General features: G+C 43.6%; 1 protein-coding gene across 1 annotated transcript; it reads right to left on the bottom strand.

Annotated features, from left to right (window-relative positions):
* Positions 1-1,844: 1,844 nt before the first annotated feature.
* Positions 1,845-2,387, bottom strand: LOC145986909 (uncharacterized). Its single transcript, XM_083121375.1, has one exon. It carries the CDS (start codon positions 2,385-2,387, stop codon positions 1,845-1,847), a length of 543 nt encoding a protein of 180 aa, XP_082977501.1.
* Between the last annotated feature and the right edge of the window lie 19,704 nt (positions 2,388-22,091).

The raw sequence follows: 22,091 nt of genomic DNA, 5'->3' as shown, positions 1-22,091 counted from the left end.
TGTGACTCCTAATATGAGACCCTTCATTATTATGGTAGTCCTATTATGAGACCGGTCTCATATATTGAACCTCTTCCAGGTCTCATAATAGGACCTTCGCAGACTAAACAAATTAACAACGCTATCTCTCTTACAAGTGGACGAAAACTAGCAACTAATTACATGGTATAACACACACACTCACCACTACGAAATACAGTAAAAAGGGGATCAGTAACAACTTACCTTAACCATTTTCAGCAGCTAATTTCCAAACGGCAGCAAAATTTTCACGAACACGCTTTCTTTTTCACATTCGTTGCGTCACCAACTCTACACACAAAGAGCTCACGTGACTTCCAGTGCTATGGAGCGATTCCTCCTTGTGTTTCAGCTTCTTTCCGCTAGGGTGCAGCTCTTTGTTTACGAGATACATGGGGGTCTCATTTTAGGTGCCTATCCTCATATTCGGGGTCTTTACCCTAAATATCAGAAATAATACCAGTCACACAGACTTCAGTATAATAAACCCAATCCTCATAATAAATCCATTATTTAATAATAAAACTTTTGAACATATTCATAAATTTATCCTGTTTCATCTCGAAATCCAAATCCACCAAATGATTTGAGATATTGTCATATTCAAGCAAACATATTCTAATTTACTTCTAACTAAACATTTATAAGGTATACGCTAAGAGCATAATTTAATATTTCAGTATTTCTTATTAACAAACCAAGATTCCTGTAGGCATTGTGGGTAAGGCAAGAAACATGTTCATTCAAGGTCATGTTATGTATTATACAGTGCGTATATTTTAAAACCGGCCCCGAGCACAAATATGAGAAATGTTACAATATAGTGATCTGCACATTTAGTATCTTACAACTAATGTTGGAAATGACGTCCTTCTTGCAGGATACACATGTCCAGATGGTTTGCCATATTCCTAGCAACCTAATAGAGTACTTGTGCGGTGATATTCTGAATGGCAACAGTGATGTGATGCTTCAGCTCTTCTAAGGTGTGTGGATTATGTCTGTAAACAGTTTGTTAAAAAAAGCAAAAAACATAGGAAGTCCGGATTTGAGAGATCAGGAGATCTGGCGAGCTATAGTCCTTGTGAAATAACCCTGTTACCAAAAAATTCCCTCAAACAAGAATGTGGTAGGGAAGGGGAGGGGAGTATAAGTATGCAAGAATTGAACAGCAAGGTACAACAATATACACGAACAAACATTTGTTGTAAGGTACGCAGATCACATTTCTCATATATGTGCTCGGGGCCGGGTTTAAAATGTACGCACTGTACATCTGTAATGGAATTCACCCTTTTTATATATTCACCATTAATAATATATGGGGTGACAAGAAATAACCCGTACTAATGTTTGTGATCATAAAGTTATTAAACCGAAACAATTGAGCAAAACAACACTGAAGAACAATGACATGGGACCTTAGGAAGAAGATGTTCAGCCGGTTTCGAAGTGGCCTCCCTGGGCGGCGATACAGAGGTCCAAACGGGCTTTGAAATGTTGGGCAATGGGCCGCAGGTCCTCGGACGACAATCGGTTCCACTCATGACGCAGCAATTGCTTCAGCGACTCCAAACTGTGGTGGTGTTTAGCACATACTCTGGCCTCCAAAATTGACCAGACACTGTAGTCCATTTGGTTGAGGTCCGGCGAGTAGGGCGGCCATTCCGCCGATGCGATGAAGTCCGGAAAATGGGTTCTGCACCACGCTTGCGTCATTTTCGCCCTGTGGACCGAAGCGGAGTCTTGCTGGAATGTCAATTGCCTATCGCCGAAGTGCTGCTGGGCCCACGGAAGGAAACGTTCTCGAGATTGTCGCGGCGTTACACTTCTTGGTTGATTTTGACCCCTTGATCCACGAAAACCAGGGGCGTCTTGCCGCTTGCGCAAATTCCGCCCCACACCATGACCGATTGCGGATTTTGGCGGTGTTTGACGATGGCTGAGGTACCGGGAGCCTCTGCAGACCAGGTCCTGTTGTTTTGGTGGTTGTGCGCCTGCTCCACGGTGAACAGCTTCTCGTCTGTGAAAAGAATGCGCTCCCATTGCTGACCTGCGGCCCGGCACTTCAGAGGGCGGCATCTTTTGAGTCTCAGGCGCTTGCTTTCGTCCGTGAGAAGTTGAACTTTTTGGAGCTTGTACGCCTTGAGGTTGAGGTTCTTTTTCGCCATTTGCCGCACCGATTCGCTGTTGATCCCAATCTCACGTGCGACTTTTCTCATGGAGACCCTCGGATTTCGCTGAACTCGCTTTTTGATGATCTTGCGGTTCTGGGACGTGTTGAAGGTAGGCTTTCTTCCTCTTCCGGGACGGTCGCCTTCATGGCCGAGCTCCTTGAATCGATGAACTGCGTCTGAAACTGTCATTTTTGGAACACCCAGCAAACGAACAATTTCACATTGACGCTTTCCTTGACGCCACAGTTAAAAAATTGCACAGCATTTGAGTAGACCTAGTGGCCCGGTACTGAATCATCATTTGGAGCTCGAACCATCATTTGGAGCTCGATCGCCTTAATGGATTTCTCTCGTAAGGCATGAGCAGTGTTGCCAACTCCTTACCCGAAAAAATCACCAAGGTTGTGGCGCTCGTCGTAGCCTTTTATGATGTACATTTTGAGGGCACAGAGTTGGCAAGACTGTGGGTTTACTGTAGCCTTTTATGAGGGGGGTTTATTGCCCTCTGTTTACATCTGGCAACACTACCGTAGATTTTTTGACAGTGTTGTTAACCTACTGGGTTTTTTCACTGTAAATTTTCATCAAAGGACCTGAGGGGTCCATGTATTTTTTATGTCTGGCAATACTGTTGGGGGCCTAGTGTTGGCAACACTGTGGGTTTACTGTAGCCTTTTATGAGGGGGGTCTATTGCCTTTTTTTTTATATTTGGCAACTCTATTGGATGTTCCTTTTTTGAGGCTTGGGTTTTGCCAACCCATCCGAAGAAAATTCCACTATATGATCTTTCACTGGCTAAGCTAACCTACAAATAGGAATTGGTAACACCGACGAGTCTTGAATTATTATTTGAGGCTCGTCGGTGTTGCCTACCCACTCTACAAAAATTCTACTATATGATATTTTGAAACTTTTGAATGCAACTTATCGTAATTTTCCAACTGTGGGACCAAATGTTTATATATCGTGATTTTTGTAAACCTCTTTCGGGAACAATGTGTCGCACACACACACGTGCGCGCGAGTGCCTGTATTGTGACGCAAGCAAACAAAAAAAAAACTTTGCGTGTCATTACAAAAAAAAACTTTGACCGTATTCTTAAATAACTAACAAAGACAATGAATCTTTTTGGCTTCCGCAAACAGATCAACATGGAGACTGCACCACCAAATTCCAATAACCTCTTACCTTCCGTATTATCTAAACTCAATGGTTTACTGATTGTTCATCTCAACAGCATTTGGACGAAACTGAATGACGATGTGGGCAAGATGTTTTATGTTTTTAATAACAATTTACATTTCTACGAAATTCCGATCGACGGGAAACTTCAAATCACCGTGAATCCGGAAAACGCAGGCGAAATCAAAATTTCTACCGGCAAGAATATTTTTCGAATCAAGCACGACAAGATGCTTTCTAACATTACGTACGATGTTTCTGCAGGAGATTATCTTTACATGGAACTTCTCGGAGATTACGACAAACTCATTCCTCTTTTTGTAGAATTACGAATCGTCTATCCTATTATAAATAACCGTTAACCAAAAATGCCTAACGACATTTTCGGCAACACCAAGCGTGTAGACCACGCAGAAGAGATTCTCATGTTGGACATTCGAGTTAAGAAGTTGAGGACCGATTTGATTGCTTTGCAGGAGACCTTAAACAAAAGTTTAGAGTCGGAAATCGCTACGCTCCAAACGCAATGTCTCGACCCCATTCTGAAAATCGATTCCGAACTGAAAACGCTCATAAAAAATTATGTCGACGTACCTTCTTACGACAGCGTTCAAAATATACAGTTGAGCGTGGATTCGCTTCAAAATGATTTGGCCAAATTACAGCAATTTCAATCGAAAAATGAAGATTTGGAAAAATTGAAACTCGAAATCGAAGAACGAACTTCCGCAATAGAAAAGAATTTCTCTGAACTTCAAACCGTCGTGAACGATATAGACGCAGAACGCTTGCATGTCGTTGTTTCCAAATTACAAGAAGAATTCACCAGCACGTTGGAAGAAATTAAATCCAAGTTGCAGACTTTGGAAGATACAATGACGAACCTACCATCGTCGGACGAACTGCAGGTCATCGGTAAAAGCGTCGCGAACATAAAAATTCAATTGGAGGCGTATCAAGATTTCGAACACATTCAAACCACCATCGCCACGCTTCAGGCGTCCTTGGAATTGATCAACGAAGAAATTAAAAATATTCACGCTGAAGCGAGAGCGTTGACGAGCATTCAAGACACGTTAAGCACGGTTCAGCAGAAGATCGAATATTTAGAAAATTTAAACGTCGAAACGAATCTCGCTCATTTTCATCACGTACTCGACAACATACAGGGTGACTTGGAATCGTTACGGACGAGCGTGCCTTCGAGCGAAGATTTGGAAAAATTGAAAACGGCGGTGACGGCACTATCCGATTCGAACGACATCAAAAGTTCATTAAGCGATCTCGAGAGTAGGGTGGCCAATCTCCCCACCTCCAAAGAATTGCACGCTTTGAAAAGAAACATATCTCGAATGCTGAAACGACTAGAAACGGAAACGGCGAACGTGGAACAGATTCGAGACGAAATTAGTTCGCTGGTGTCGACGCTGCCCACTTCCCAGAGCGTCGCCGACCTTCACACGCAGTTTACAGAGATGCGAAGGATCGTGAACGATCTTACCGAGAAGAGCTCGAAATTGAATCAAGTCGAGAACCTTCAGAACATTGTCGTCAACATCAGAGATCAAGTCGGAGTGCTGGAATCCACGCAGGAATCGACGCTGGCCTCTTTCGGTGCCAAGTTGCAAGAACTCAACGAAAACTACAAGCAGTTGAACGTGGAAGTGAAAATCAAACCGTCGTTTTCTGCCGTAACGGATGCCATAATCGAGCATTTGCTGCCCATCGAAAATAAACTCGGACAAGTTCACAGTAATCTGCTCGGCGTCGACACTAAATTCGCTAAACTGCATTCTCTGCAAGCCATCGAAATCAACAGCGTACCCAATCAACAAAGAATCTCCACGTTCGTCGAAGGTAACAAACTGTACATGTTGCATCCTTATCATCCGTACTACAAGTTTCTCCTCGATGGCACGATTCAGATAAACGAATTTTCGTACTGGTCTCACGGTAGAAAAGCTAGCGTTCCCACCATGACTTTGATATCGAATCGTGGTGTCCAGAAAGCAGGAAACATTCCTCTGGCACATTGGAACGAAACGCGCAACATATATGAAATACACGAAGACGAAGATCTCACCGTTTTCGACGTGAGTGCCGGCGATAAGCTGATCATTCAAAACACGAGCGAAGTGCCACCCTCTTTGAATCCCATCACGCTTGTGCTTCTCTTGAAACGTAATCTCTAAGAAAAAATGTCTAGGCAAGCCATCGTCGAAGAATTGCATAAACCTGCACGCCGCAACTACGAACGTTTGGCCGTGGTAACCAAGGGCATCGACGACCTCTGGCAAAGCGACCTCGTGGAGATGAGTAGCGGCAATTTGAAAAACGTACATAAATTGAACAAGTGCAACAAGTACCTTCTCACCGTCATAGACACGTTTTCGAAATTCGCATGGGCTCTACCTTTGAAGGCGAAAACGGGATCGTGCGTCACGGAAGCTTTCAAATTAATTTTTCGCGAAAGCGGCGGCAGACGACCACGGTTTCTGCAAACGGACAAGGGGAAGGAATTTTACAACGCCGTATTCCAAAAATTTATTCAAAAACACAAGATTCGACATTATTCGAGCTTCAGTCACATCAAAGCCAGCATCGTGGAAAGATTCAATCGAACCTTGAAAACACACATGTGGAAACGATTCACGCTTCGGGGAAATTACAAATGGGTCGACATCCTGCCGGAACTCGTCGACACCTATAATGAAACGGTACACAGAACGATAGGCATGAAGCCAGTTGACGTTACCAAGTCCGACGAGCAGCGTTTAATTTCTACCGTTTACTGTCCAAAGTACACACCCACGACAAAAAAAGCTAAATACAAAATTGGAGACCGGGTGAGGATCAGCAAATTCAAACGCACCTTCGAGAAGGGATTCACAAAAAATTGGAGCACGGAACTCTTTACGGTGGTTCGAGTTTTACCTGGAAACCGACACACGTATATAATAAAAGATAGTAGCGGCGAGATTTTGAAAGGGAGATTTTACGAAGAGGAACTCTCTAAAACGAAACACCCCGACACGTACCTCATCGAGAAAGTATTGCGTAGGAAAGGTGACAAACTGTTTGTCAAATGGCTGGGACTTCCGGAAAAGAGTTGGATCGACGCGGACGAAGTGATCTTGTAAGTACGTGGAACGTGGTGAAGCGTCTACCGGATCCAGAAAGTCAAACGAAGAAAAAGAACGGCAAGTTGCTTCCCGACAGCATCCGCTGTCTGATCGTAGGTCCATCGGGGTGTGGGAAAACGACACTGCTCGTGGACAATTTTCTCCTCGCACCGAATTGGTTAGATTGGAAGAACAGGCACCTGTACGTGTTCTCGAAAAGTTTGGAGCAATCCAAATACCAGCAACTGATGAAACTGTACGATGGTCTGGACATTGCAACGTTCGCTTCGGAAATAAAACCACTCGACGATTGTCGTGAAAATTCAGTCGTCGTGTTCGACGACGCCATCCTGGAAAATCAAAATGAAATTCGCAACTTTTTCACGCAAGGTCGTCACAAAGGAATGGATTGTTTTTACCTAGCTCAAACGTTTTCCAAAATTCCAAAACAGTTAGTACGCGACAACGCTAATTTCATATGTTTGTTTCGTCAAGATCACACCAACCTCAAGCACGCGTACGATGACTACGTAGGCGGAGACATGAACTACAATCAATTTTCGGAACGCTGCTGCTCTACTTGCTGGAACGGTGACGATTTCGGATTCGCGACGATCGACATGACGAGGAAACCCAACGACGGAAAATACAGAAACAAAATCAACGACTTTCTAAACTTTGCAACGTTGTGAGAAACGACGTGTATAAATAACGTCATGACGAAACGAAAAATCGAAGACGAAAATCTCAAGCTTCGCGATTACCTCGCGAAACGCTTCAAAGGTTGGAAATCCGAGAATCGCGGATTCTACGAAGAGAAGAAACGTCAGGATCAACCTGTGATCGATGCCATCAGCAGTCTAGGTAAAGAAATTAAAAGTGTCACGGAACAAAATAAAAATTTGATCAATGAACTCGTACCGCTCGCAGCTAAAAGTTACGCCGTACCCACACCCATTTCGAGCATTCCTTCGACGCCGTTCGAACTGAAGGATGCACCGGCACGACGTCGTGCCATAGGCAGCACGTCTTCGGATAAAATCGAGTTGGGACCTTTGGCACGAGACTACCTGAGTACGGGGAAATTCGACAAGGATGAAGTGTTCGGATTGTATCCCAGCATGGAAACCAGCGAAGGCGGCGGTGTGGTGTGGAAGATTGGGAAATCGAAGGTGACCTTCGAAGGCAACGACATTAAAGTCAATTTAGGCGACAAGGATAGTTGGAACAGGTATCCGGGTACGGTGGGACTGTGGGAACTCGTCGCCAAAAAACAGCCGAAAGATTACACCGACGAAGATTACCAAAGTTACAAGGAAATTCTGATCATGACGGATGCCTTGTACCAGAACAACGACGCCTCGCAGAATAGGGTGAAATCGAGCAGCGGCGAGAAGTACAGGAATCTCATCAAACCGATTTGGAACCAGGTCAAAACAGGCAGCGGCGTCAAACGCTACAACATGTTACCCAAAGAATTCGTTTGGGTGGACGACGTTAGGAAACTCGTGGACCGATTGTTGGTGATAGCCGGCGAAGAGAATGCAGGCAATCGTAATTTCTACAACGAGAAGGTTGGCATCGTGGACATGATCAGCACGAAACTTTCCAACTTCATCGTGAACGACGACAAGGGCATAGGTTACCTGATCAAAATCATCAACACGCTGCCTCCGAAATTCTGGAACGTGGCCGAAGGAAAGGGACTCGTGAACGACATCATCAACAAGTTACCTTTCGAGATGCATCTACCTGGCTACCAGTACTGCGGACCGGGTACCAAACTCGAGAAAAGATTGGAGAGAGGAGACAAGGGTGTGAATCCGTTGGACGCGGCATGCAAAGATCACGACATCGCCTACAACACCACGCAGACGGATCTGGACGCACGTCACGAAGCAGACAAAAAATTGGAACATGCAGCTTTCGAAAGGTTCGTGAGCAGAGACGCATCGCTGGGTGAACGGGTCGCCGCACTGGGTACCACCATCGCCATGAACACGAAACAAAAATTGGGGTGGGGTATATAAATAACATATCGTAAAAAAAAACTTGATATATAAATAACACACATCGTAAAAAAAATAATCTTCGGTATATATAAATAACACACATCGTGAAAAAAAAAAGCAATTAAATTTCTCTCTAACACTCTGACAACTGAAAAAATGAGCGATCTCCAAGCATTAAAACAAATGCTAAATTTGTCAGTCGAGTATGTAAAAATTCAGGAATTGGAAGTCGACAAACCTTACACGATAACTTCCGGTTCAATCGTTTCTACCCAGTATGGTCCCAAGGTACGCCTGTTGCTCAACGCACAATACAGTCTATTTTTACCAGATCGATACGCTAACATGTTATCCGACGAGAAGCTATCTATTTTAATCGAGAACAAAACTCGAATCGTGTACAAGGGGACAAAGGAACTTCTTGGCAAGAAAACGAAGCACGTAATAGAATTTGTGTAACGACTGCGAGGCCGTGAAAAAAAATCTCAGAACATTTATATATAAATAACATACCGTAAAAAAACTACACAAGAAAAAATCTCAGAATATATATATAAATAACATACCGTGAAAATAACACATAGAGCATCAACATGAAGCCCAAGGGTGTCGTGTACCAGATACCATACTCCAATCTTAAAAATCTAGGTACCCTCGATGGGTTACTCACCAAGAAACAACGCGAGAAGAAACGTTCTTGCTTGTCGAAAGGACACGGAATGAAATTACTTCTCAGCACACCTCAATTGAAAAGATTGCAGCGTTCGCGGAAACAGCAAAAGGTCGGAGGTTTCATATTCAGCATCCCGGCCATCCTGGCAGCATTGGGGGCCGTTGGAAGTTTGGCCGGTGGAAGTGCCGCCATCGCGAAAACCGTCATCGACTCGAAGAAGAACAAGGCCGAGTTGGAAGAACAGAAACGTCACAACCTGGCCATGGAGAAGAAAGGAGGAAAGGGTGTGATGAGAAAGTTTAAAAAAAAGAAACAGAAGCACTCACCAACCGAGACATTGAATCTCTGATCGAACCGTTACAAATCAAGCACTTCAGAGGAGTTTTCATGTCCGACTCGTTACCTTCAAGCGTTAAAAGAAGAGAATGCGGAGTAGTCAACTTGGACGGTCAAGAAAATCCAGGCACGCATTGGATATGTTACCACAAAAACGACAATGATAAAGCATTCGTTTTCGATTCTTTCGGAGGTGTTCCACCTACAAATTTAATTCATTATCTGAAAACGAGCAAAACCTCTATATACTACAACGACGAACGCATTCAAAATTTCGGAGACGTGAACTGCGGTCATCTCTGCCTCTCCGTGCTCGCGTTTCTCTCTAAAATAAATAACCCTACGATCGAGGATTTCCAGAAAGCACTGTGGAACCTCAAACAGCATCACTAGGATGGGCGTGTTCCATCTCACGAGCGAATCTTCAATCTTGAAACTCACGCTGCACGACGACATCGTCTATCCTAAATCCGTGGCTCTGCGTGCATTCTACAGCATGTACCTCATACCTAATGTTACGCAGCACAACAACAAAATTAGCGTCGGAAGCGAACACATCGTCGTCACGCCAGGACAATACAATCTTTCCACTTTGCAAGCTCAGTTACCCAAAGGCACATACCTTTCTCAAAATTCGGTCACGCACAGAGTGGAAATCCTATCCGCGACGGAGACCGTGGACCTGGGCACCATGGGAGAACTTTTAGGTTTCGAGAACGACACCAAACTCGAAGCTGGCATCAAGCACGTAGCAACCAACATTCCTAAATTCTTGGCTATAGAGAGTCTGAACGTACACTGCAACGTGGCGGAAGGTATGATCACGAAATCTTCGGACGGATTGTTAGGAAGTCACAAGCAGACGGGAATCATAGCCACTTTCAAACCAAGTTCCGAGTTCATGGAACCGATCATCTACACACCCTCTTCGCCGATCTATTTTCCAGTATGTCGCAACCGCATAGACGACATAGAGTTGGTGGTGACGAACGAGAAAGGAGACGTGGTGGATTTCGCAGGTGCCACTACGACGGCCATCGTGGAGATCAACGTATAATAAATAACCATACATGTAAAATGGAGCAAATCGAAAGTTACGAATTACAATCTTTCCCTCCCAACCGTCGCACGTTCGCCAATCTGAACGAAGCGAACAGGGAGATCGAATACGACGTGGACGTAGGCGACGGGTTCATTCATCCTCACAGAGCGGACCTCTACCTTCAATTCGACGTGGTGAAGAAGGAAAGCGGAGACGCGTTTCCCGCAGCAGCAAACTTGATACTCGTGGACAACTTCGTGCCTCACCTGTTCTCGCAGGTGGAGGTGAGGAAACACAACACCGTCATCGACAGAATAGATTATCCAGGCATCACGTCGACGGCGGTGGGAACGTTGAAATTATCCAAAACGGACGCAGCGTACTACCAGGCCGGGGGATTCGAAGCCGGGGCCAAAATATCGACGAAAAGTCACACGGTGCTCTTTCCCATGCGTCTGCTGCCGGGTTTCTTCTCGGACTACAAGGAGATCATGTGGAAGGGAGGACTGAGGATCACGTTTCGAAGAGCGGCCAACGACAACGACGCACTGATGCGATACGCTACTTTGGGTCCGGACGGCACCACGCCGATAGCCAACACTCTACCCGAAGCGGCGAAATGCGTCGTCCGGAGCATGGAATTGAGAATGCCGGTGGTGGAATACGAAACGAACTACGCCCTCAAGTACAAAGCGGAGATCTTGAAAAGTCCGCAGGTGCCGATTCACTTTCACGGTTACCAGTGCGTGCAGAAGATGGCGTCGGGAAGTCACATGGAATTCGACGTGACGACGCAGTTCAACAACATACAGTTCGACATGCCAGATTTCGTCGTAGTGCTTTTTCAGACCGGGCGCAATAACAATCAGGAAAAAGATTCCAGCAAGTTCGACGACTGCAAGATCAAGAACGTTTATCTCAAAAACGGACGCAACGAAGTGTTCCCGCGCGAGAATTACAACCTCGACATGACCAAAGACGATTATCTCAAACTTTACGAAGCGTTTTCGGCTTACAAACGCGTGACCGAGGGAAGCGTGGACATGTACTACACGCCCAGCGAGTTCAAAGCACGGAGACCCATGACCGTCATCAACACATCTAAGAGGAAGCAAGTGGTGGTCAACGATCGTACCAACATCAAGATTGTATGCGAGTTCCACGATGCCTTGCCTGCAGATACTCTGTGCAGTGTCATTCTTATTGCAGAGAAAACATTTGTGTATGACGTCAAGAATGAAAGAGTGACTGAACAGTTTTAAATAAATAAAAAAAAAATAGCACACAATAAGAAATGCGGAATTTTATATATATAAGTACAAATTGCAATTAGCAGTTTCCAGAAGTTTAATTTTGCTGTGCCATGCATGCATGTAATCGAGGAAGTGGAAGTAAATTAAAATTGTTTTTTTTTTTTTTTCGCATTGCCTATTACTTTTTGTTACACTCTGGGCAGGTCTTACTAGTTTGGAGGCGATAGTGGCCCCACGGAAGTGTATGGACCCCACATTCAAGAATACACCTCTTGTCGTCGTGTGCATCCAGAGCAACTTTCCTGACAATATTAGTTGTAAGCACATGATCGACGCTTTGGATACGATGCTCTTTTTGTAGAATGGGCGATTTTGTTCTGAGGCACTCGAGGTAATCCTCAAACTTGAGGTGCTCCCGAACCACTTGCCTGCTTACACCCTTTGCCTTTTTTGTTACAGAACCCTCAGCCCGGATCGCATAGGCTTTGGCACGAAGTCCAGCAAACTCCACAATCACATCCCCGTCTTTCTCGTCCTTGAGTTTGCCGGGTATTTTTTTGTTCCGGGGCAGAATTCCATACCGGTTTAGCTGGGGATAGCCCGATGTGTCGAAGAGCTTGACAAGAGCTGGAACTTTGGCTATATCACCATACGCATCGGCCGTGCGAACATGGTACACCAAGCTGTCTGTGTCTGTGTAGAGGAGCGAGATATTGTGGTTGTAGTGTGCACGTAGTATGCCGTAATATGTCTCGAACATGCACAACTTGCTCAGATCCAAAACTGCAGCTCCCACATAGATGGGCTTGTTGAGTAACACCTTGCCCCGGTTCATGTGAATCAGAGACATCTGTTCGTTGTAAATTGTTCGAGACCTAAACAGCGGGCTTGCAACAAGTCGACGACACTGTGTTTTCTTCGTCACCAACCTCACATCAACGCGATTTCGCACATTCTCCATGGTCTTCCCAAATACCGCATTGTTCATTAATTTGAAAAAATCGCGATCAAGTTCCGAAGTGGCATCAGTGCGATGTTTGGTGTTCAGTTCGATGTACGGCTTCAACCATGGAGACTGCCTGAACAAGAGCACGTCGTAAACTGCTTTGACCGAGACCCCTTGCTGCATTAACCACTGGAGGTTCCGGTAGTGTAGCACATAACGCTTTTTGGGCTCCAAGTCCATGACGAGCTTCGGTTGATCCGAGCCAGGTGGACACTTGAATTCCGGAGCAGGCGAAAGGTCACAGAATATATCCTGCAGCTTCTCGGGGAAGTCAAGGTCCACCTCGGCAAAAAACCCAAACTCGTCGCACTCTTTTTCGATGTCATGGTATAAAGGATCAGCCCACTCAAACTGTCCTGTTGGGAGTGGCTGCATCATGGAGTGCCCGTAAAGATTATTCACATCAGTGTACATGATGTAGCTTGATGGTTGGGAGGGGTCGTAACCAGTGGCCATGTGGTGATTGTTGGCGTGTGCGAAGCGTTGCGACACTTGGACCATGCCGCCCCGGATAGCTCTCTCGATGAAAAGCATCATATCATTATCGGAGATAAGTGAAAGTTTAACTTTAGTCAGCAGGAGCATGGCCGACCATGCCAGTCCAGGAAGGCTGTAAAAATATACAGGGTCCAGGTTGTAAATGTTTATCGCAGTCGCCCGAAACGCCTGGAACACATCGGCAAGAAGCGTCACATCAAGCTTCAGGTATGCATCGTGGTAATCACCGAAAGTTCGGCAACCCAACTCGACCCACATAGACTGAGCATGCTTGTACTCCTCGTCGGTAATACCAGAACCTCTCAGCTGGCTGTAGAACTTATCCTGGGGAGGCAGCAACTCTTCTTCGAACTTGGAAGGGTCTGTGACGTATTCGTAGGGGTAGACCCCTTTACGTCTGATGAGTGCGACATCTAAGTTCGGGAAACTTGATGTGGTAATGGCTAGTTGGTCGTCTCTGAGCTTCCCAGCAAGAGCATCGAGGCTTGCCTGGAGGAACCTCAGAGAGTCGAGGAACCGAAGCTCGATGCTGCTGCTTGAGTTGGGGATCGGCACCCACTTGCTGATGCTAATATAACGCTCCTCGTTCTGTGCCAGGACATTGATTCTCGCACTGTCGTACCCTAGATGTGTGACCAAGTGATGGAAATCATATCCCGAGCCATTGTGAAAAAAGACCTGTATGAAGCGCGGGTCCCTGGCTCTCAAGTTACATCTGTTGCACCACGGGCCAATGTAGCTTCCGGTCCCATAATGGTCATGGTGGTGGACCTTTTTGTTATCGTCAGTGAAGACCGACTTGCAAACAGGACAATTTAGAGCCATTTCGTGCTGATGCTTGTTTTTGGGAGACAGAGGCAGCATGGGCTTGGGGGCCAACAGCACCTTCCCTATCTTGATGGCTTCCTGTTGCATTCTCTCCAGGAAGTGTTTGGCCGGGTCGGGACCGCGATACACATAGGGCTCGGAGGCAATATGTTGGTCTCGCCACACCACAACATAGGAGTAACTCGAGGCCTCGTGGATTTGGAAAGGAATGGTAGAGGATGTTTCGGGGTTGGGCTCGCAGTTAGACAGAGGTTGAAGAAAGGCCTCGAAGTCTGCTACAATATAGGCAGGATGCTTCACCATAGCACTGTGCATGCGAAAGCACTCTACTGCACCAGGTTCGGGCAGGATAATTCGTGCAGGCTTGTTGGTACTACAATAGAACATGTGGCGAGCTAGCTTCTCAGCAGCAATGTTGGGTCCTCTGATGCGCCGGTAATTTTGCTGTTCTCGATTATGAAATATAGCCAAGCACCTGCGACACACCTCGACGTGGCGACTATCACTGCTCCGTTGGCTCGAAACAAGCCGAGAGAGGGAACGGATAAGGGTGTAATGGTGATGGGTTTCGTCCTTGATGAGCAGGAGGTTGATTTCTCGTACCTCGTTGTTGTTGCTCACGTTGCTCACCCGGATGGGGTGGACCTCATTTTCGTTCTCGGTGAGACCGTAAACATTGATGGCTAATTGCAATCCCAACAAGTCACGAGCACTAACCTCAAACTTGCGAATATGCGAGACTTCTACAGGGTAGGCAATCCCGGCCATTGCAACCTCCAGTTCCGACTCATACTGCGTGTAGTGGTTAACACGGCGTGGATTGTTTTCCCTAGGTAAAGGGTGCAATGCTGCCAGCACCGACCAGAGGAAGCATTTGGTGTCTTTGTTCTGAATATTGAGAACAGCTTTCCTTGCTTCAACCTCGGGTGGCAGGGCAATATAGCTAGACCCTGCCAGTGGTAGGAACTTGCTAAGTGTCAGACAAAGTTCGTGGGGGTCGCCACACAGCGAACCGCCCGAGCCTTTAGCCTGATGCTCCTCGTGCTTTGCCACAAACTCCTCGACAAACTTGTTGTAGATGCTGTCGAGGTCAGTGATATCTGCCTGATGCAGTGTTTTTGCTTTTGTGGCATGGAAGAATTTATATATTTCATCAGACGGTTTCTTATACTTGCAGCATAGCACAGCATAGAATTTAGTGGAGTATGTAGCCAATGCATCGTTGAGGATGGATATTATCTTAGCTCGCTCGCTCTCCAGAAAACTACGCACATCGCATGAGCTGTCTGATGTTATGTTAAAGTCTTCTAATAAATGCTCAAACGCAAATCGGTCTGCTTTCTTCGCCAGCTTGACGCGTTTGGCAGGTGGCGATGCATCGAGGGAGGTTACTTCTACCTTTCGCTTGGAAGGTTGCGGTAGAGATGTTCCAGTGCTCTTGCAAGTAGGCTGGTGTCGCTTGAAGTTGTCAATAGAAATATTTTTTCCACACTTAGAGCACAGTTTGGTTGCACATATTCGCTTTCCCGGCACACAAGTACGACAGTGCCTTTGAAAATGTTGACTTGACACACCAATTTGGCACGTAGGGCAATTTTTTACAGAACGCATAATGCAGAGATTTTTTGGGGGTATGTTATTTAATACCTAATGCTGTGCAATGCAAAATATAATTGCTCACTTTTTTTTAACTATTTTCTATGACCTTACCCGGTTTTTTTTTTTTTTCGCCAAATTATATGCTTCTAGTCTCCTATACAATACAATATACGTACAATATTGTCAACAGTATTATATTTGAGCAGGTCGTTTGTCACCTAAACACTACAGCTCACAGGTTGGGAAAATCTGACGTGAAAGCAGATAATACGCTTATGCCTTATTTACATATAATTTTCACGGGGCGTTCAATATTGTCAACAGTATTATATTTGAGCAGGTCGCTTGTCACCTAAACACTACAGCTCGCAGGTTGGGAAAATCTGACATGAAAGTAGATAATACGCTTATGCCTTATTTATATATAATTTTCACGGGGCGTACAATATTGTCGACAGTATTATATTTGAGCAGGTCGCTTGTCACCTAAACACTACAGCTCACAGGTTGGGAAAATCTGACATGAAAGTAGATAATACGCTTATGCCTTATTTATATATAATTTTCACGGGGCGTTCAATATTGTCAACGGTATTATATTTGAGCAGGTCGCTTGTCGCCTAAACACTACAGCTCACAGGTTGGGAAAATCTGACGTGAAAGCAGATAATACGCTTATGCCTTATTTATATATAATTTTCACGGGGCGTTCAATATTGTCAACAGTATTATATTTGAGCAGGTCGTTTGTCACCTAAACACTACAGCTCACAGGTTGGGAAAATCTGACGTGAAAGCAGATAATACGCTTATGCCTTATTTATATATAATTTTCACGGGGCGTTCAATATTGTCAACAGTATTATATTTGAGCAGGTCGCTTGTCACCTAAACACTACAGCTCACAGGTTGGGAAAATCTGACGTGAAAGCAGATAATACGCTTATGCCTTATTTATATATAATTTTCACGGGGCGTTCAATATTGTCAACAGTATTATATTTGAGCAGGTCGTTTGTCACCTAAACACTACAGCTCACAGGTTGGGAAAATCTGACGTGAAAGCAGATAATACGCTTATGCCTTATTTATATATAATTTTCACGGGCGTACAATATTGTCAACGGTATTATATTTGAGCAGGTCGCTTGTCGCCTAAACACTACAGCTCACAGGTTGGGAAAATCTGACGTGAAAGCAGATAATACGCTTATGCCTTATTTATATATAATTTTCACGGGGCGTACAATATTGTCAACAGTATTATATTTGAGCAGGTCGTTTGTCACCTAAACACTACAGCTCACAGGTTGGGAAAATCTGACGTGAAAGCAGATAATACGCTTATGCCTTATTTATATATAATTTTCACGGGCGTACAATATTGTTAAGAGCGTCAGTTTCCGTAGAGCTCTCTTTTTCCATCTTCCCTCTATACAGTGAAGCTGTAGAAGACACAATTAGCTAACCTAGCATACAACATACTTTCCTAATTAATATGTATATTGTCACACATTCCTCTTATTTTATACTGTTGTAAATAGAAAAAATTATGTACGGTAAATGTTTTGTACATTATAGGGAAAAAATGCAAAATATCCCCCAATTTTAATTCGATCCACCTCTGAATCGAATTTTTACATATTCTCACGCCGGCACATATGCTGTTCTATTTGCTTCTTTTACTTGCCTTGCTTAATTAACTCTCGCTAATTAGCATTTTTTTGGAAGAAGTCAACTAGAACAACATATGGCGGTATGAGAAATATGCAAATCAAAGAACATTTTAGCAATATATGGGCCCTAGCAATTAGCTTCGTCGACTAAGAGTACTCTTTTAAACATCTTCAGCTAGATCGTATTACTACGCGAGGACGTTTAAAATTTTTGGGTGTTGAAAAAGTTTGCCCCTACTTTTTATTTCTATTGTTTGCTAATAGATGGCGCTAATAGTACCCCCTCCCCTGCCCTCTCCCCTCTTCTCCTCTGCTGTATGACAAATAGCACAAACATAAAAATCAAGATTTTGGAGAGCAAAACATAAAATTTGCATGCATCTGATGTCGAACCAGGAACTTTTATCTTTCGGGGAGTCAACATTATTTTTTTACTCAGTCGTCATATAACATGAACACACGCAAATATTCACATGTGCTTTTTATTATTTTGTGTTCGGTAAGTACAAGTATATTCTTACATAAATTATTGTTTAATTTAATAAATTGTAAACTCGGAGCCTGCTATACTAACACTCCTTCTGTCTATTGAAAGCGAATGTTGCGTGCATGCGGAAATAACACAGAAAAAAAGCGGATGGAAGCAATTTAAAATCACTGGGGCAAGGTCAGTATTACGAGAGCGTAAAAACACGTGCTTTCATTCAACTTCGAAAAATAAGAATGAATGTGTGCATACAGAACACATATGCTTTCTTTTCACAGTTGTAAAATCATATAAATTGTGCATGAAGTAAGTTACGGGAAGGCTCTCTCTTTTATGTCTGTGTATATGTTGTACAATTAGGTACAAGTTGTTGTACAATTAGGTACAAATTGTTGTACAATTATTCCTAGGCCCCCAACAGTATTGCCAGACATAAAAAATACATGGACCCCTCAGACCCTTTGATGAAAATTTACAGTGAAAAACCCAGTAGGTTAACAACACTGTCAAAAAATCTACGGTAGTGTTGCCAGATGTAAACAGAGGGCAATAAACCCCCCCCCATAAAAAGCTACAGTAAAAACCCACAGTGTCGCCAACTCTGTGCCCCTCAAAATATACATCATAAAAGGCTACGACGAGCCTCAAATAATGATTCGAGCCTCAGTAAAAAAAAACCAATAGGTTAACAACACTGTCAAACTACGGTAGTGTTGCCAGATGTAAACAAAAAGCAATAGACCCCCCTCATAAAAGGCTACAGTAAACCCACAGTGTTGCCAACACTAGGCCCCCAACAGTATTGCCAGACATAAAAAATACATGGACCCCTCAGGTCCTTTGATGAAAATTTACAGTGAAAAACCCAGTAGGTTAACAACACTGTCAATCTACGGTAGTGTTGCCAGATGTAAACAGAGGGCAATAAACCCCCCCCTCATAAAAAGCTACAGTAAAAACCCACAGTTTTGCCAACTCTGTGCCCTCAAAATGTACATCATAAAAGGCTACGACGAGCGCCACAACCTTGGTGATTTTTTCGGGTAAGGAGTTGGCAACACTGCGCCTTACGAGAGAAATCCATTAAGGCGATCGAGCTCCAAATGATGGTTCGAGCTCCAAATGATGATTCAGTACCGGGCCACTAGGTCTACTCATTTGGTTGACAGTCTGAAACACAAAGACTGTAATCGCTATGAAGCCGAAACAACAGGTACAGTTACAAAAGAAAGACTATGGAGAATCCAATAACACAACAATTATTTGGCTACGATACACTACATTCTTGGCAGGATACGCCAAACTTTGTACGGGTTATTTCTTGTCACCCGATATTTATCATCTTGCACATTATTTCTTGTTTCTTGTTTTACCACTATGCCTACATGATTTTCAAGTCATCATTGCTTGAAACAGAAGCCATCGTGGTCTAGTTGGTAGGGCGTGTGACCGCCACACACGAGAGACTGGTTTGATTCCTGGGGTGGGTGCTCTATGGTCAGAATTTTTCTGGCCTTGTCTCCAGTGGCGGCTCGTGGTGGACAAAAGTGGAGGGGCGATAGCTCACAAATTTACTCTACTAGTAATGCGAATTTATATAATGAATTTCGTATAACAGGCAACGTAATAAGAAATTGACATGTTCGTGTTTTTCAAAATATCATATTTTACACGTTTGCACATATAATAAATTCATAATTATTTAACAGTAATGCGAAGAAGAAATAGAATTCTAAGAGATTTAGTCGTAGCATTTTTTTACGTAACAGGGGAAAATTCAGAAGAAGGTATATTAATTTTTACACAACTTGATAAGCACAATGACGAATATTTACGTGCATTGATCGAGAAAATTTCTAGAAAAAATTTACACATAAAAGTTTCCTGTCCAACATGACTAAAAGCATTACCAGAAGGTCTACAGTAAAAACTTCAAACTTACCAGAAATCTTCTTCGGACATGCTCATAGGCGCCGACTCCATGGGGCTTGGGGGGGCTCGAGCCCCCCAATATTAATGATGCGGGGGTAGAGCCCCCCAAATAATTTTGCTTAAGAGGATCTGATGTATTATTTTGCTTCTCTTGTAAAGTTTACTCTGAATTGTGCCACATGAAATTAACTTTAAGTACACATTTAAAATTTTCTAGACCATCAACTTTGGGGGGGGGGGGCTGAGACCGGTAAACCATCAACTTTGGGGAGGCTGTAACCAGAGACAGCAAAACACACGACTTATTACTATATACTAACAGTAGCGAAGCGTAGTCTTACGAAGGAGGCAAGCAATGTTTCAGTTCAACAAAACATGTAGTACAACGACATGCCGAGGGGAAAGATTCAAGGTTTATAGCCTCATTTACCCAGTCGCTGGATTTGTCAAAATATCATAATAAAGTGACTGTACTAAAAATAAACCATATGATCCGCAAACGTCACATTTACTTTTTAAAAAAAATCCAGGTAACGTTATTCATATGATATTAAACGTTTTGCATATGCGAACTTTCCGCATACGACTAAAGGGAGACGGAATTTCTTACTTACTTATTAGTACCTTTATTTGTTCATTATTATTTAATATGGTCAAACGGTGACCAAACCGATTTAGATAAAAAAAATGGGAATCATTTGTTTATTTTACGCTGCATGATGTAATTTAGTATTTTTGGGCACCCTAAAAACCGCATTGGAGTAACTTAAACACTAAATAAAAAGTTAAACACAAACAATAAAAAATTCATTTCAAAGCAAAGAAACACATGCATAGACGATGTACTCACCACAATAAATTTCGAACTCTTGGTGTTGGTCGACCCCCTTCCACGATTTTCATTTTAACACTTATCTCTCTCGACCTAAACGAAGCAATTTTCAATTGCTCAATAATACACCCGCACTTCACATCAACCGTTCCTAAATACGCGTTCATTCCGATAAATTCACAGCACAAAACACGAAGCAACAAACACTCACACTATCCCACGCGCTTTCCACAACTGCAAATGCAAGCATCCACACAAGATCACTTTGAAAATCTCTGAAACAACAGAAAGTGATACCAACCTATTTCCTTAATTTTATCCGTCACAAAGGAAAGATATATCAGTTTGGAGATAAAAATTACGCGGAGGAATCAGAATCATTTCAGCAGAACGAGTATGTACATTAATATTTAAGTAATAAAGTGTCATTCAATGGCGTGCCCGGGGCGAAGGGGGGGTGGATGGTAGACATAACCCCCTTTTGGCCCAGTATATCTAAGAAAAAACGTTAAAGGAAGGAAAAGATGACAAAATGGGGACCGTAAAAAGACCCTGGGAACACCACTTGCGTCATAATAATAGAACTTAAAACATATTCGGGCCTCCCCGATGGCGCAGTGGTAGTGTCGTCGCCTTGTAATCAAGGGGTTCCGGGTTCGATACCCGGTGGAGGCACAAGTGTTTCAGATCCCATTTTAAACTGTAGGTCGAGTCCCGATTAGCCTTACTGTGCATAAAGTGGACTTAAAACAACAAATCAGTCAATCAATCATTAAAACATATTCTTGTGCTCATAATATGCAGAATGTATACGATTTACTTCTATGCCATGTACAAATATCAGTAGACAGAAATTGACAATGCAGAAAACGTCGAGAAATAACGACATTTTAAAATGAGCATTCAGTATTTCCCGACTGCTCGGGATCCCGAAAAGTCGGGAAATCATTTCCCGAAGTCCAAATCGGGACGGAATTTTTTTTCCCGATCCCGGTCCCGACTTTTCGGGATCCCGCACACCCCTGGCTTTTATGAGATTCCGAACACTGAGACAAAAACTTAAAAAAGGGAGAGAGTGAGTCATTTATTAATTTATTTCAGTGATCAGAGCCCCCAATAATTTTGATAAGTCGGCGCCCCTGGACATGCTTGTAACTTAAATCCATCCTTCTGCCCTTCAACGCGAAATTTGCGAGTGAACTCATGACCTCCCTTCTTCAGACTTCTGGTAGAAAAACTTCGCACCAACAATTTCTCCACACTGTTCATCACGATAAATGCACAACTACAGCACACAACTACCGAAAAAGCTACACTTTTGCATGGAAAACGAAGAAACACTATCGTCTTCCGATCCGGTCGTTTTATTGCTTCGGGATTGCCAGACAATTTTGCCAAATTTTCAGAAATTTG

This window comes from Lepisma saccharinum, chromosome 4 (assembly GCF_977018435.1).
Source record: "Lepisma saccharinum chromosome 4, izLepSacc3.1, whole genome shotgun sequence".
Taxonomy (NCBI): domain Eukaryota; kingdom Metazoa; phylum Arthropoda; class Insecta; order Zygentoma; family Lepismatidae; genus Lepisma; species Lepisma saccharinum.
Note: the sequence above shows the minus strand (reverse complement) of the source record. Positions and strands in the feature narration are given on the sequence as shown.